General features: G+C 35.2%; 1 protein-coding gene across 1 annotated transcript in view; it reads right to left on the reverse strand.

The window, feature by feature from the left end:
• DCDC1 (doublecortin domain containing 1) overlaps positions 1 to 13983 on the reverse strand; it is a 435371-nt gene that overhangs the window by 90128 nt on the left and 331260 nt on the right. The window contains exon 19 of the mRNA XM_065882422.1: positions 5260 to 5383. Within this exon, the coding sequence (XP_065738494.1) occupies positions 5260 to 5383 (124 nt within the window). The remainder of the gene's footprint in view (positions 1 to 5259; positions 5384 to 13983) is intronic.

Consider the following 13983-nt stretch of genomic DNA (forward strand, 5'->3'; position numbering starts at 1 on the left):
TGTTCTAATGTTTAAGGCACTTTTACATTGTCTTTCATAGAAATAGAGAAATATGGTGTCAGGATAATGAAGGACAACAAAAACATGGATTAAACTGCCTGGAGTGCTGTTTCCTTTCCTTCCATTTTCTCCATTGGAATCCTAATGTTCCCATTCATTTCATTTTGGTTTTCTACGTGTTCACACTATGCCATGGCACAGCTGCATGGTCAGCAGACCTTTGATGAGCTGTGGTGCTCCCTTACATTGATAATTCTGCTTTTTCTTTTTCATCTCTCTCTCACAACCAGAGGCAGCTTGTGCTTCTTTTGGGAGTCCAGCTCTTAACCAGTGACCTAAATTTCTTAGTCAAATTGGCCCTCCCTTATCTATTTATTATTAATAAATTAATAGATTCTTCAATTTTTTCTTTCGGGCCTTTCTACATCTCCTTTTCCTCCCTTTATACTGACAGCTAGCTATCATCCTCTCTTAACAGATTAATAAAATATGTACTTTTAACATGCTTTGTTTAACATGGGCCCCTCCAAATAGATATATTTTACTTCAGTAATTTAGAGAGATTAAAATCACTATCCAGTGGCTCATTCTAAAATTTTAAGTCTCTTTAGATTTACTTTTTGCAATGATTTCATCCTCGAATATGAAAATCCATTGCATTTTACCATTAAATGTTAAGAAGTACAACTTCTCAATTTATGACTTTTCCCATAAGGGTGAGAACCTGAGTTTCTAGAAATTATTCCAGTGAAGTTAGTCACAGAATTAACCAAAATAATTCATTCATCTTGTGGTTCTAGGAGGTTTTAACATATTTTAAAAATACTGATGTACCAAGATACATGAAATCTTATTTGCTCATAAAACATAACATCAATTGCCTTTTAGAATGAATAATATTTAACAAGGAGAAAAAGGTGAAATCAGCTGCCACCACTGAGAGAGGTAAATAGCTTGGTATTAATGTACTCTGAGTCACCACACAAAAAATTCTCATTATACATATTTCCTGAAATCTTCCCTTGGTCATCATTCTCTTTTGAAAAGTTCTAGTCAAGGAATTAGCAGAAGATTTTGAATCTCACTCAGGATAGTGTTTCTTAGATAATTTTTTTAGATTCAATAGTTTGACTTAATTTTCAAGCCCATTCAGAAAATCAGCCTAGCTAACTTTCCTCATACTAACTCTCTGGCTGAATAAACTGGCTCAGCAAACAGCCTTGAGATGGGACACCAAACTTTTTCTGTGAGTTCTTCTTTCTCTCCCTTCTTTGTCCTTTATTCACAGAGTCTGCCTTTGTCCTTTTCTGGTTCCTTCCTTTTTGACACACAGCCTATACTTCTTAAACTGTAAGCTCCATGAAGGTAGGGACAATGTCTGTCTCCATTTTTGCTTTGTCTGCATTGCCTAAATATATAATAAATAGTGGTTAGATAAGTAATAAAGTTGGTAGATTAAATCTGGAATAAAATTAACATATATGCTTATAGTGATCAAAGGGTTCTGAATCCCACAATATGAATATCACATTTCCTAATTACAGACTATTTATATGTAAAGTCTTTCCAAGAAAAAGTTAATTGTGCTTAATTACACATAGATAAAATCATCTTTTTGCTTAAAAAGTCAATTATGTGGAAGTGGGGCTGGAAGAAAATACGGTTCCTTTATATAAGATGAATCCAGACTTGAAGTCAAGTAGAGTGCATTGAACTGGAATGAGAACTATCTCTGTTCTCTGCTTGGTAAGTGTTTTCTTCTCTTCCTCAAACATTTCAAGAAATAAGAGGATCCTTAGGCTGAGTCATTTTGAAATACATGGTCCATTTTCCTCACTTTAGTTTATTTAGTGCCTTAGTCTTTTCTGTTTAGTTTACAGGTCAAAGCCAGGGTTTTGTTGGAGTACAGTGACTTATTAACGATTTCACTAAAAGCTACTGTTCTGTTTGAATGGCTAGAGAACTGTGGGGCAATCCATTTTCATTCCTAAGATCATTTAGTTGGCAAATTCTAAACTATTAGCAAAAATGTTATTGTTTTAAAAGGTAAATGTTAAAAGGAATATGGTTAAGTTAGATTTCCTAATACAATTACCATTCATCATTTAAGTCAATTAATTAGTTAACTGAATTACTTTACCTGTATACTGAGGTTGAAAAAAATGTAAGCACAATATCTGTGATGTCTACAATAATTATAAATTGTTCTCTTTCCGTGTATAAGAAAGTACACTTCCTTATGAGGCATCCCTGTCCACTTCCAGGCGGGTGGGAAACTTAATATTCCAATTGGAAGTGTCCCCATTTCTGCCAATTTGGAAAAGCCTTTTTGTCTAGTTTTTAGCTCTGTACTTTTGGATACATATTGAATCAAATTAAATGTTCAAACTTCTTACCAGAACTCTTATTTCTTTTCAAGGATATACCCTTCCTTTCCCCTGCCTCAATGTGGTTTCTGGGCATAGATGAAAGTTCAATAAACTATAAACCACTGGGAAAAAGGGTTCATGGTCTATATGTGGTACTTGTCCTTGACACTCAAAGATCTCTAAGGATGTGCTCTTCTCCTCTTTGGATACTGGGCAACCTGCTGATACCTGTTCACCTCCAGCTGAGAAGTAAGTTATCCTTTCTGCTCTCTAGGTTTTAGCCTTCCTAAACCTCTGAAGAAAAGCCTACAATTAGCACAACTCACAGTTTTTTTTCTTGGCCTATGCTGGGCCTATTTGTCTCTGTGCCACCTCTCCACCCCTGGCTCTATGTTGGCTCTCACTGTGCTGCAAACCCTGAGTTTTAGGCATATAATTCATCTAGCCACTGGCTCAGGCTACCCAAACCACAGCCTCTGGTATTTTGAAGATCTCATTTCTCTCTCTAAATAAAAAAGCCTCAGATTTCTAGACTGTTGCTTCACTACAGTCTAAATATTAGGGCATATTTGAGGCTCTAAACAATGAATTCTTGGTTTCAGCTGGAATGACTCTATCTGTCCTTCCCTTAAAGTGATGAGACTCATTGATTCAATCACTGAGGACACATAGATAATTGTGATTTAAGGGGAAAGAAAAAACTTGATTGAGACCAGAAAATTTGACAAAACAACTAAAAAAATCAGGATTAAAAAAAATATATATATATATATATATATATTTTTTTTTTTTTTCCAGATGTGCAGACTCAGCAGCCATGGCTCACGGGCCCAGCCACTCCATGGCATGTGAGATCTTCCCAGACCGGGGCATGAACCTGTGTCCCCTGCATCAGCATGCAGACTCTCAACCACTGCACCACCAGGGAAGCCCAGGATAAAATATTTTTAAAAAATCTTTTGGAACATATCACTGACCTAGCAATAAAGCAAGATATACTAGAGACCCAGAGAGGTAAACAGAGTGCTGAAGCTGGATCTTATCTTGAGGGAATTTTCCAAACCCAGCAAACTTCTGTTTCCATGGTCTTGAGGGGAAGGGTGCAGAAGACAAATTTCAAGGCCCAGCCAAGGTGGGAATTCTAACAGTAGACCCTCTCCTCTCATAAAACAAGAACAACAAAAGGATAAATTTCATTGAAAAGGCAAGTCAGAGACAATAACTCTCAGTGGTTGCAAGTAAAATAGACCAACTCAAACATTTTCTCTGTGTGGAAGAAAAAATAACCTTCATTGAGAATTCATACCATGGGCTGACCTCACTTGCAGTTTAAAGCATATTAGATAAAGATGAAGAGAAAATTAATAATCTGAAAGAAATGTCTCAAAATATGATCCAAAAATACATCATAAAGAGGCAAGGAAACGGAAAATATAAAAGAGAGGTTAAGAGACAAGAAGGTCAAAATGAGAAGGTCTAGCATACACCTAACCAGAGTTTTCTATAAAGAACAGAGGGGATAAGAGAGGTAATACTTGAAGAGATAATGGGTGATAATTTTTCAGAAATGATGCAAGATATCAATCCACAGATTCAAGAACCTTGAGCAGGAAAAATAAAAAAACTGAAGAGACTCAAAGAAAAGAGAAGATTTTAAAAGCAGTCAGGGAGAAAAGACAGATTACCTTCAAAAGAAGAATATTCAGAATTATAGCTGACTCCTCAAAAACAGCAAAGTCAGTGATGTTATCTTCAGTTTGCTAAGTGAAAATACCCTATGTGAATGAGGGCAAAATAAAAGACTAAGTTCACTTAGTAAAAGTAAAATTAAAAATAAATTTTTAAGTAATCTAAGTAAAAACTGTTTGCTACCAAAAACTAAAAGAAGGGTATACTAGGCAAAAGGAAAGTAACCCCAGCTAGAAGGACTGAGATATAACAAGGACTTAAAAGAAGAAAGAGGAAAAATTAGGAGTAAATCTAAATTAATATTAACCACATACAACAATGTTAATATCTTGTGGAAATTTTTTAAAGATAAGAATAAAATAGATGACAATAATAGTGTATAAGTTACAAATCAGACAACTGATGTTAAAGCATTCTAATGTTCTCAATTATTTAAGATAAGAGTAAGTATATTGGTTAACTTTAGATTTTGATCATCTACATATGCAAGCTAAAATGTTCAAAGTAATAACAAAAAAAAATGGAAATAGAGGATATAATTTCCAATCTAGCAAATGGTAAAAATACAAGAAAAAAATTAACCTAAAAGAATATAAGAATGGTGAAAAATGAAACAGAGAAAAAAGCAGATAATAATCCAAATATATATGTCATTACAATAGATAGAAAAGACTAAATCCCTTGGTTTAGAAATGAAGATTGTCTGACCATTTTTAAAAATTAACTATATGCTGATTACTGGAGAGTCCCCCTAAAACAGAAGAGTATACAAATATAAAACGTAAAAGGATAGAAAGAAGATAGATAAGGCAAATAACAACAACAACAAAAGCTGATATATTTCTATTTGTATTGGATAACTGAAAATTTTACTAGAGCTAGAGAGAGTTTACATAATGATAAAAGTTTCAATTCATCAGGGTGATATAATATTTCTGAACATGTGTGTGTCTAGAACTAAATTTCAAAATATATAAAGCAAAATATGACAGACTAGAAGAAGAAATAAATTCCATATCCATTCCATATTGGATGACTTAAATGCATCTTTCTAATTAATTGATAGAACAACAGCATCAATTGATCACTTGCACCTAACAACTGCAAATCAAAAACTTCATGGAAATTTTCACACACATTGACCACATACTGGGACTTAAAATAAGGCTCAACAACGATGTCTTATACTAAGCAGTACAACCTCATTAAGTTGGCCACTGGGAAGGACTGGCCACATGTAGGTAAGCTTATTCCAGAGAGGATTTTCAACTCTGGAATGTTTCCACTGGCCTGGCTTACCAGTCCCTTCATGTTTTATCGCCCACCTAAAACAAGATAAAAGACAAAAAGGAATTTAGCAAGGTTAAATATCACTTTAAAATATTCATTGAGTACTTCTTATTAGGTAGGCAAAAACTCAGTTTGAATTAAAAACCCAAATCTGATAATTTACTGTGTACAAGAGACATAAATAAAAGTAATTTTTAATGAAAGAATACATTTTTAAAAATTGGGATAATAGACAGTGGAATTTGAGGCAGAAGGCAAAGTAGAATAACAGTCAATTTATAATAACGATGACATAAATAACAATACTAACAGAAAAAAAATCAAGCAAAACTTTTTAGACATTTAAAGAGAAACCAACATATATATAATCCCTGTGGGAGACGTCATTACATCACCAACAGATTATGAACTACTAGGTAAATTTTTAAAAATTTTTATTGGAGTATAGTTGATTTACAATGTTGTGTTAGTTTCAGGTGTACAGCAAAGTGAATCAGTTATACATATACATATACCCACTCTTTTTTAGATTCTTTTCCCATACAGACCATTTCAGAGTATTGAATAGAGTTCCCTGTGCTATACTGTAGGTCCTTATTAGTTATTTTTTTTACATATAGTAGTGTGTATATGTCAATGTCCCAGTCTCCCAATTAATCCCCCCTTCCCCGCTTACCCCCTTGTACCGCTTATATGAGGAATCTAAAAAGCTGGTACAAATGAACTTATTTACAAAACAGAAATAGAGTCACAGATGTAGGTAACTTTTTTTAAGTAAAAAGTAAGGACATAAAATACTTGACTGCTAAAACTAGTAAATGGAAGTATGATCATTTACTTATAGACATTTTAGTCTGTTAACAGAAAATGTGTCTTTCTCAATAATTCTTGAAACATTGTAATGTTTCCACACACTAACAAATTAAACTTCAATACAGTTTTAAAATAAAAACTGAACAAGTTACACTTTGAGACAAATGATACAAAATTAGATATAAATGAAAGTTTAAATTTCACAATTTCAACCACAAGACAATTTTAAAAATACATTCTCTCTCCCAAAATACTATTATACCAGACAAGGGGAAAAAAATGACATGATCAGTACCTATTTAGCAAGCAATGAAAATAATAATCATGAAAACTTAAAGAATACATTTAGAATTATATTGAAAGATAAATTTATAATGTTAAATGCTTACTTATTAAGAGCTAAACAGAGAAGGGAAATTAATAAAGCATTCAACTCAATAATTTATTTTAAATATATCTCATGGAACACAGATGAAAGTAGTAAAGATTCAAATATAAATAAAAATTAGAAAATATTTAGACTATTAGTAGAACGTTTAAAGAAATGTTTTTGAAATGAAAAGTAAAATAGCAAATCTCATGCAAATAAATTTAGACTAAAAAATACACAAGCCAAATAGAAAAATCAAACAAAATATTTTGCATAGAGAAGATTAAAGAGTATATTATGCATGTATATGTAATAAATGCACAACTTTTGAAGAAATAATTTTTGAAAACCCTTAAAGATTTGAAATAGAAAGTATGCTCTTGCTCATATAAGTTCACAGGACATGGAACAGATCATTTTCGTGCTATATAAAACATTCTAAACCATAAAGATATAGAAACTAGCTAATTCATTCCATGAATGGGAGATAAGCTTCATAATAAAGTCAGTCACTGGTAATTTAAGAAGTAAATCAACAATCTTACTTAAAATCAAAGATGTGAAATTCCTAAATCAATATTAGCCAGTAAAATTTAACATTATGGAAAGAGAATAATCACTATAGCTAAGTAATAGTCATCCTAGAAATGAAATGATGGACATTTATTAATATAATAAATCACTGATTAATGAATAAGAATAGAGAAGCAGCCCATCACCCATAATTTTCTAGCACACGTGATGGTCATCTGAGCCTAAAAGTTTTCTGAGCTTGCCCAGCCTCATCAGAACCATTTGCAATATCCAACCCTCTGTACAAGGGCACAGGTGTCCCAAAAGCTTGCTGGAAGTTCTTGGGGCCTGGATATTGTAGGGTGGTGGCAGGAGAGACTTGCTCTTTACCAACCTAGAACCTGAACTCCTGCTACCGTAGAGCTGTTCGTGCTCCGATCTAAGGCCAACACTTCTGCTTGTTGGCTAGATCCTTATCCTCTCTCATCTAGGACTTTGTTCCCACCCTGAACTATTAATTTTCCTGCCTTTCTGGTCATTCCATCTGCATAATATCTGAAAGCTTGATATCTTAAAAAAAAAAAAAAAGAACTTTCTCTATACCCCACTGTCCACCTCCAGCTGTTGCTTTATTTCTTTGTGTTCCCTTACAGCAAATTCCGTAAAAGACTCATCTCCTCTTCTTCTCCTCCCTTTTTTCTCTTAAACCAATTCCAACTAGATTTTTTAGAGATCTCAGAAACTCCAGTGAAAATGCCCCATCAGGGTTTTAACATCACTAAAGCCAAAGGTCATTTCTCAAGACATAACTGAACTAACATCAGGGTCTAACATGATCATTCCCTCCTTTTAAAAACACTTTCTTGACTTGACCTGACTTCATTTGACTTCCATGAAACTATTTTCTCCTGCTTTCCTCCCATTAGTAGCCAAAATTGTTAGTCTCCTCTTGTGTGCCATAGGGTGGGAACTATAGCCTATGAAAAATCCAGGGCCTGCCACATCAATAGAGTTTTTAGATGTCCACTGGTCTGATGCGTGTAGGGCGATTACCATAAGGTAAAGGACAGGCTATTGATGAAAAGATTCATCCTTCTGAATGAGATGCCTATGTAACTTCACCCCATCAGGGTGTCTTTAAAAGGAGCTGGTCAAGTTCAACATAACACTGTTAATAAACATTCACATACAGCAAAGGCCATTGGACTGCAGAGTTCCAGCACAGTGTGAGCTTTTATGTAAAAGCAATAAACCTCTTAATATGATGTTTTATAAATGAAAAACTGACAGACTCTTAACTATAATGGCACTAGCAGGCCCAGCTATAATGACTGTACACGTGCATAACATAAATTAGAACTTTACAGCATCATTAAGGACTTTGGAATCTTAATTCCTGAAAGTCAGCACTAGGTGGAGACAATGATTCGTGCAATGCTTTCAGGCAGCCTTTTTCTTGCCCCTCTGAGAACTTATTTTTATTTAATATTTCCCATTCGTTTCTTCAGTATGAAAGAAGGTGTTCTTAGATAATCGTCATTTATAATAGAAACACTATATAAAACAAAACATCTCATGTTTTGAAAAGACTTACTTGAACACACACATATATACACACATGCTACAAGGTAGCGAGATAAGTTTCAAAGGCAAGTTTGTTTATTTAAAACAGTATCTTTATTAACCCTGCCTTTCCATTAAAGGTAAAATTCTACTTATGATATTTCATGAGTATCTACCTTCATGGACAGAAGTATGACCAAAGTTAAAATATCTTCCTGGATTTACAGGAAGAGATAACCTAAAAGATAAAAATCTTAGAGGATCATTCCTCAGCATTTCAGTTGACAGATATCTCTTCCCTCAAAAACTAAGTCCAGAATTGATATCAATTTAGTCTGATTAATGGAGTCATTAATCAGAATGCTCTATTCAATTAATCTTATAAAGGAATGGGAAACAAAAACACTTTAGATAATGTTTTCAGAGTCTAGTGCCTTTGATAGAACTTCAGCATTGTGACAGGCTCTGAGACGTCATTCAGGACTGTATGCACTGTGACAGAAAAGTATTATTTTGCACTCTTGGAAATCAATAGTAATATAAAAAGAAACCTAAATGTGTCCCAGTTGAAGAGAAATAGTCTTTTTTCATATTCCATCAGGACACAATTACATTGTTTCCAACAATGTAATGAACATAGCAATAAAATATGATGCAATACATAATTTGGATCTGATACAGTAAATTATAAATACTACGGTAAATTCCAACTTAAATCAGCAGTCTCTAATAAACATGCATGTAAAAATGACCAGATGCGCATCCTACAACTGTCAAAGAAACTCTAACTCTTTGCTTTACACCAGGACCTGTTTATTTATTTAACGGGTCATTTTTCAGTTTTTAAGTTTATCTAAGCTGCAAGATTAGACCACTTAGAATTCATCTATAATTAATTCAAAATTGCATGGCTCCTCAGAAGTAATGAAAACCCATTATTCATACAAAACAGTTATATGTTGCATACATGGATCTTGATAGAAATCAGTTTATAAGACTAACATTGGGTACCCCATCTCTGAAAAGAGAAAAGGATAGGAGAAAGAAACGGGCAGATTGCAAAAATGGTAAGAATAGTAGAATAACTACCTATTTTGATGGGATTTAATAATAGCCCAATAAATTTCCATAGATTTGAACTATTTTGAAGTTTCTAAGAGTCTAGTCCTCTAGAGAGAGAAGAAATTATTTGAAATCAGGAACTACATATACAAGCTCATCTTAAACATTGTATAAGGGTTAAAAGATTAGATACATAACTAGAAATCTGAATCCATCCGTTATCAGTCTCTAGGCTTTTACTAGGATCATTGTATCAATATTTTAGGCTACATTAATCTTTCAATTTAGACTGAATATTAAAGCTAAATTTAATAGTTTAAGAAAATAATTATTTTAAGATTTAAATTTTAAATAACTTTAATAGAAACAAGGCACTGAAGACTGCAGTGTTTTTAATTTACAAGCCAAAATTTACAAAGATCAAGTAATTTCTGCATATTAAACATTATTCTACTTTTTTCCTAGAATATCTTGTAGAAGCTAATAAATACACAGGGAATTTGTTCTTCTGTTTTATATATTCCCATTTGCTCCATCTCTTCACATTATTTTGATAACTAGGAAAGTACTTAAAACAGAGAATGAATTTTAATGGCAGCTAAAGGCTAAGAGGGGAACTCAGTGATCATGTTTCCATCTTGCATAACTGGGAATTTTTAAGAATGAGAAATAGTTCCAACAATTATGCTGAAAAGAATACTTATTTCATAACAATTTCCATAATTGTATATTATATTCTATCAATTGAAAATCATCAATTAAGACTTAACACAATTTAATTTTTTAAAACATCAATTATGAAATACAGCAGAAACCTATAGTACATTAATGGTAATTGCCAGGAGTATGTATGTATTTAGTCTAGAAAAATAAAGGGATATACAGATGGATCTAAAGTCACACCTGACATCTCTTGCCAGTTTCTTTTTTTTCAGAAAATGTCTTTGAGGGCTTCCCTGGTGGCGCAGTGGTTGAGAGTCCGCCTGCCGATGCAGGGGATGCGGGTTCGTGCCCCGGTCCGAGAAGGTCCCGCATGCCATGGAGCGGCTGGGCCCGTGAGCCATGGCCGTTGAGCCTGCGCATCCAGAGACTGAAAAAGTCTTTGACCTGCTCTATTTTGTTTAGTTTTTCTAGTTGGTTGAGCTTTCTGGTTATTTAGATTCTGGATACATAGACGTAATCTATATTCAGCACTAAAAACCTATCATTATCTCCCATAGTCAGGGAGTTTTATACTTGTGTAAAAGCAAAGCTCTCTTTGCAAGTACAGTAAAATCTCGGTTTGTAAACAAAAAAACCAGTTTCCCTTCAAATACTTGCTTATGGTGGGATTCGATGTGGTCTCTGAGTTCTTGAATCTGTTTAATTAATCACCTATCTGGGCCTGATAGCTTAGCTTTGGTATCTGAGGTCTTTGGGGTATCTACTACCTGAAATTTCTGTATCAATTTTTATGCAAATAAAACAAATTAATAGCTGTCTATTGAGTGCCTGCTCTCTCTCCCCTGCACTATGCTAGGCACTACAGACAATGCAAAAGAAGTTAGAGAGGGCTTTTGCCTTCAAGAAAATTATAGCATTTTAGGAAGAAGCAAAAATTACATACCTGGTAAATTTTTGACAACAATACAAGACAGTATGTAATGGGGAAAAAAATGGCACTTTCAATAAGACTTATAATAGGTAGACCTAATGGAAAGAAAATAATATGAGCTTCATATTACAGAAAGAAACTGTTGGGGTGGGAGAAGAATCCTTGAAAAGGATGCGTGAATTCTGTATACATGGAGAATAAAGAGTTTGGGATAATGAGAGGGAAGAAGAAATATGCCATTTCAAGATATGGAAAAAGGATACAACCTTTTGGTGTTACATAATAGCTCCAATGTATATGATTTTTAAAGATGCAGAGTTCTAGCTAGAAGAGAGTTGATTTATGTCTATAGCTTTTCACTTCCCAGTCTGTTATATCTAGCCAACTCCTTTGCTTAAAGCAAAGTGCTTCACCATTTAAGGCTCTTGATTGCCTCTATTTATTCATATCAGGAGGGAGCAGTTATCCTCCAGATCAATTCTCCCTTCTTTCAGTAATAATTGTTTTTATATGGGCACATGGCTACCCAGCTAAAGACAAGATTTCCTTGCATTTAGGTTTAGCCATGCATCAAAGTTCCAGCCAAATGAGCTGTGAGTGGATATGGTGTGCTTCACTCATAGACTTCACCTTTCAAACAATTGGACATGTGTGCCCCTGGTCGCTTTTCTCCATCCCACTGGCTGAGATGGCAAGAGCTGAAACATCCACTTTAGACCCTTAGGTAGAAACCCCATGATAAGAATAAGAGCCGCCTACCAGCTCCTAGCACCTCCTATCTATAAACCATCATGCAGAGAGAAATGAGCTTCTGTATAAGCCTAAAAGTTTTGGAGTATCTGTCAGTATCTGTCAGAGCAGCTTAGCCTACATGCTTTCTAGTATAATCTTGGTCATTTCCATGGCTCCAGTCTTTTACTTTTTCCTGTGCTTCCTCTGAACCTTTTACTGATATTTACCTCTGAGGAACTTTTCATGGGTTGCTGCCACCATTGATGGCTCATCTCTTTCCTAATTCTCATTGCTGCTTTCATCAATTTCTGTCCTGTCTTTTCCTTTCTTTGATGTTCACCCACTGGTCTGTCCAATGGTCACTTTCTCTGACTCCTTTAAGAAATGCTCTTAGAGACAGTGACTGATAGCTCTTCAGAAATATTGGCATTAAAAAGATAGACCCCACTTGCCTGATCTAAGGTGGTGCTGTGTGGGTTCCCAGGGAATCATGGGATGTACTTTAGTTATCACTGTATCACTATTCAGGAATGGTCCAAAGACACTGGCACTCATGAGAAAGTGAGTGGTAACCTTTTATAAGTATTTCCTCTTCAGGAATATTTTCCCAAACAGATTTTAAGGTCTTTGGAGTGCCAACTGTGAGTCACATTTTAGTTCTGCATCAAACAAAGATCCCAGAAAACAGATGAGAAAAAAGACGGACAAGCAACTGAGAGGGAAAGAACAAAGTAGAGGCTCCAAAAGAAAAGGACAAGAGCAGTCATCTAAAGAAAAGAAGTGATGAGGTATAAGAGCACTGGAAAAATAATAAATATTAATAGGAAGTCCACAAAGTTCATCAAGTAACAGTAAGGATCTTTTGCCTAAAGTTAGTCCTTGGAAGGTCCATCCAACACGTTTTCAACATTTATGCTGCTGGGTGCCAGGGATCCAAGGAACTGAGACAGTTTCTACCCATGAGGAGTCCCAGTTTGGTGAGAAAATGGACCAGTGAAACAAATACCAGTGACACAGGTGATGGGAGATCATGGGGATTATACAAGGTACTGCAGAGAACTGAACAGAGAGTCACTGATTCTTCTTGGGGGGGCAAGGGGGGTCAACATGGAAGAGATGGGAAGTTGATTTTCCAAAACTCAGGCAAGAGTCTGGTCCTTAGGACATGCTCTGTCCACTTAATAAAGGAATGAATGAATGAGCTAATCTGGACTATATTTAAAATCTACTTAGTGAATCTGGGTTCTCAATTCCCCATCAATTGATACCAAAATTCTTGAATTCTTAACTCTGAAGTGAGAGAAGATAAGTAACACGCAAGACTCCTCTTACATGTAAGTAAAGTAAGAGATCGTTTGCATAATATGATTTGGTAGATAATAGAATGGCCCTCTACTCAAAATTATGTCTCAAACTAGGTCCTGAAATTCCATCATTACCAATTAATTTCTTTATGACCAAATAAATATTTCGTTGTTTGGCCAAGACCATTGCAAGATTTGCAAAACAAAGTGTCAGTACATTATGATCTGTGGTAGGCTGTAAAATGGCCCTTCAAAAGATACCCATGTTGGGCTTCCCTGGTGGCGCAGTGGTTGAGAGTCCGCCTGCCGATGCAGGGGACACGGGGTCGTGCCCCGGTCCGGGAAGATCCCACATGCCGCGGAGCGGCTTGACCCGTGAGCCATGGCCGCTGAGCCTGCGCGTCCGGAGCCTGTGCTCTGCAATGGGAGAGGCCACAATAGTGTGAGGCCCGCGTACCGCAAAAAAAAAAAAAAAAAGATATCCATGTCTTCATCCCTGGAACATATGAATGTTACTCTATAAGGCAAAAACAGTCTTTGCAGATGTGATTAAGTTAAGGATCTTGACACGAGGAGATTACCCCTAATTACCTGAGTAGGTGTAAGCATGTGTCATTATAAAAGAGAGGCAGGGGGAAATCTGACCCTACAGAAGAGAAGACGACGTGACCAGGGAAGCAGAGA

Source organism: Phocoena phocoena, chromosome 8 (assembly GCF_963924675.1).
Source record: "Phocoena phocoena chromosome 8, mPhoPho1.1, whole genome shotgun sequence".
Lineage (NCBI taxonomy): Eukaryota > Metazoa > Chordata > Mammalia > Artiodactyla > Phocoenidae > Phocoena > Phocoena phocoena.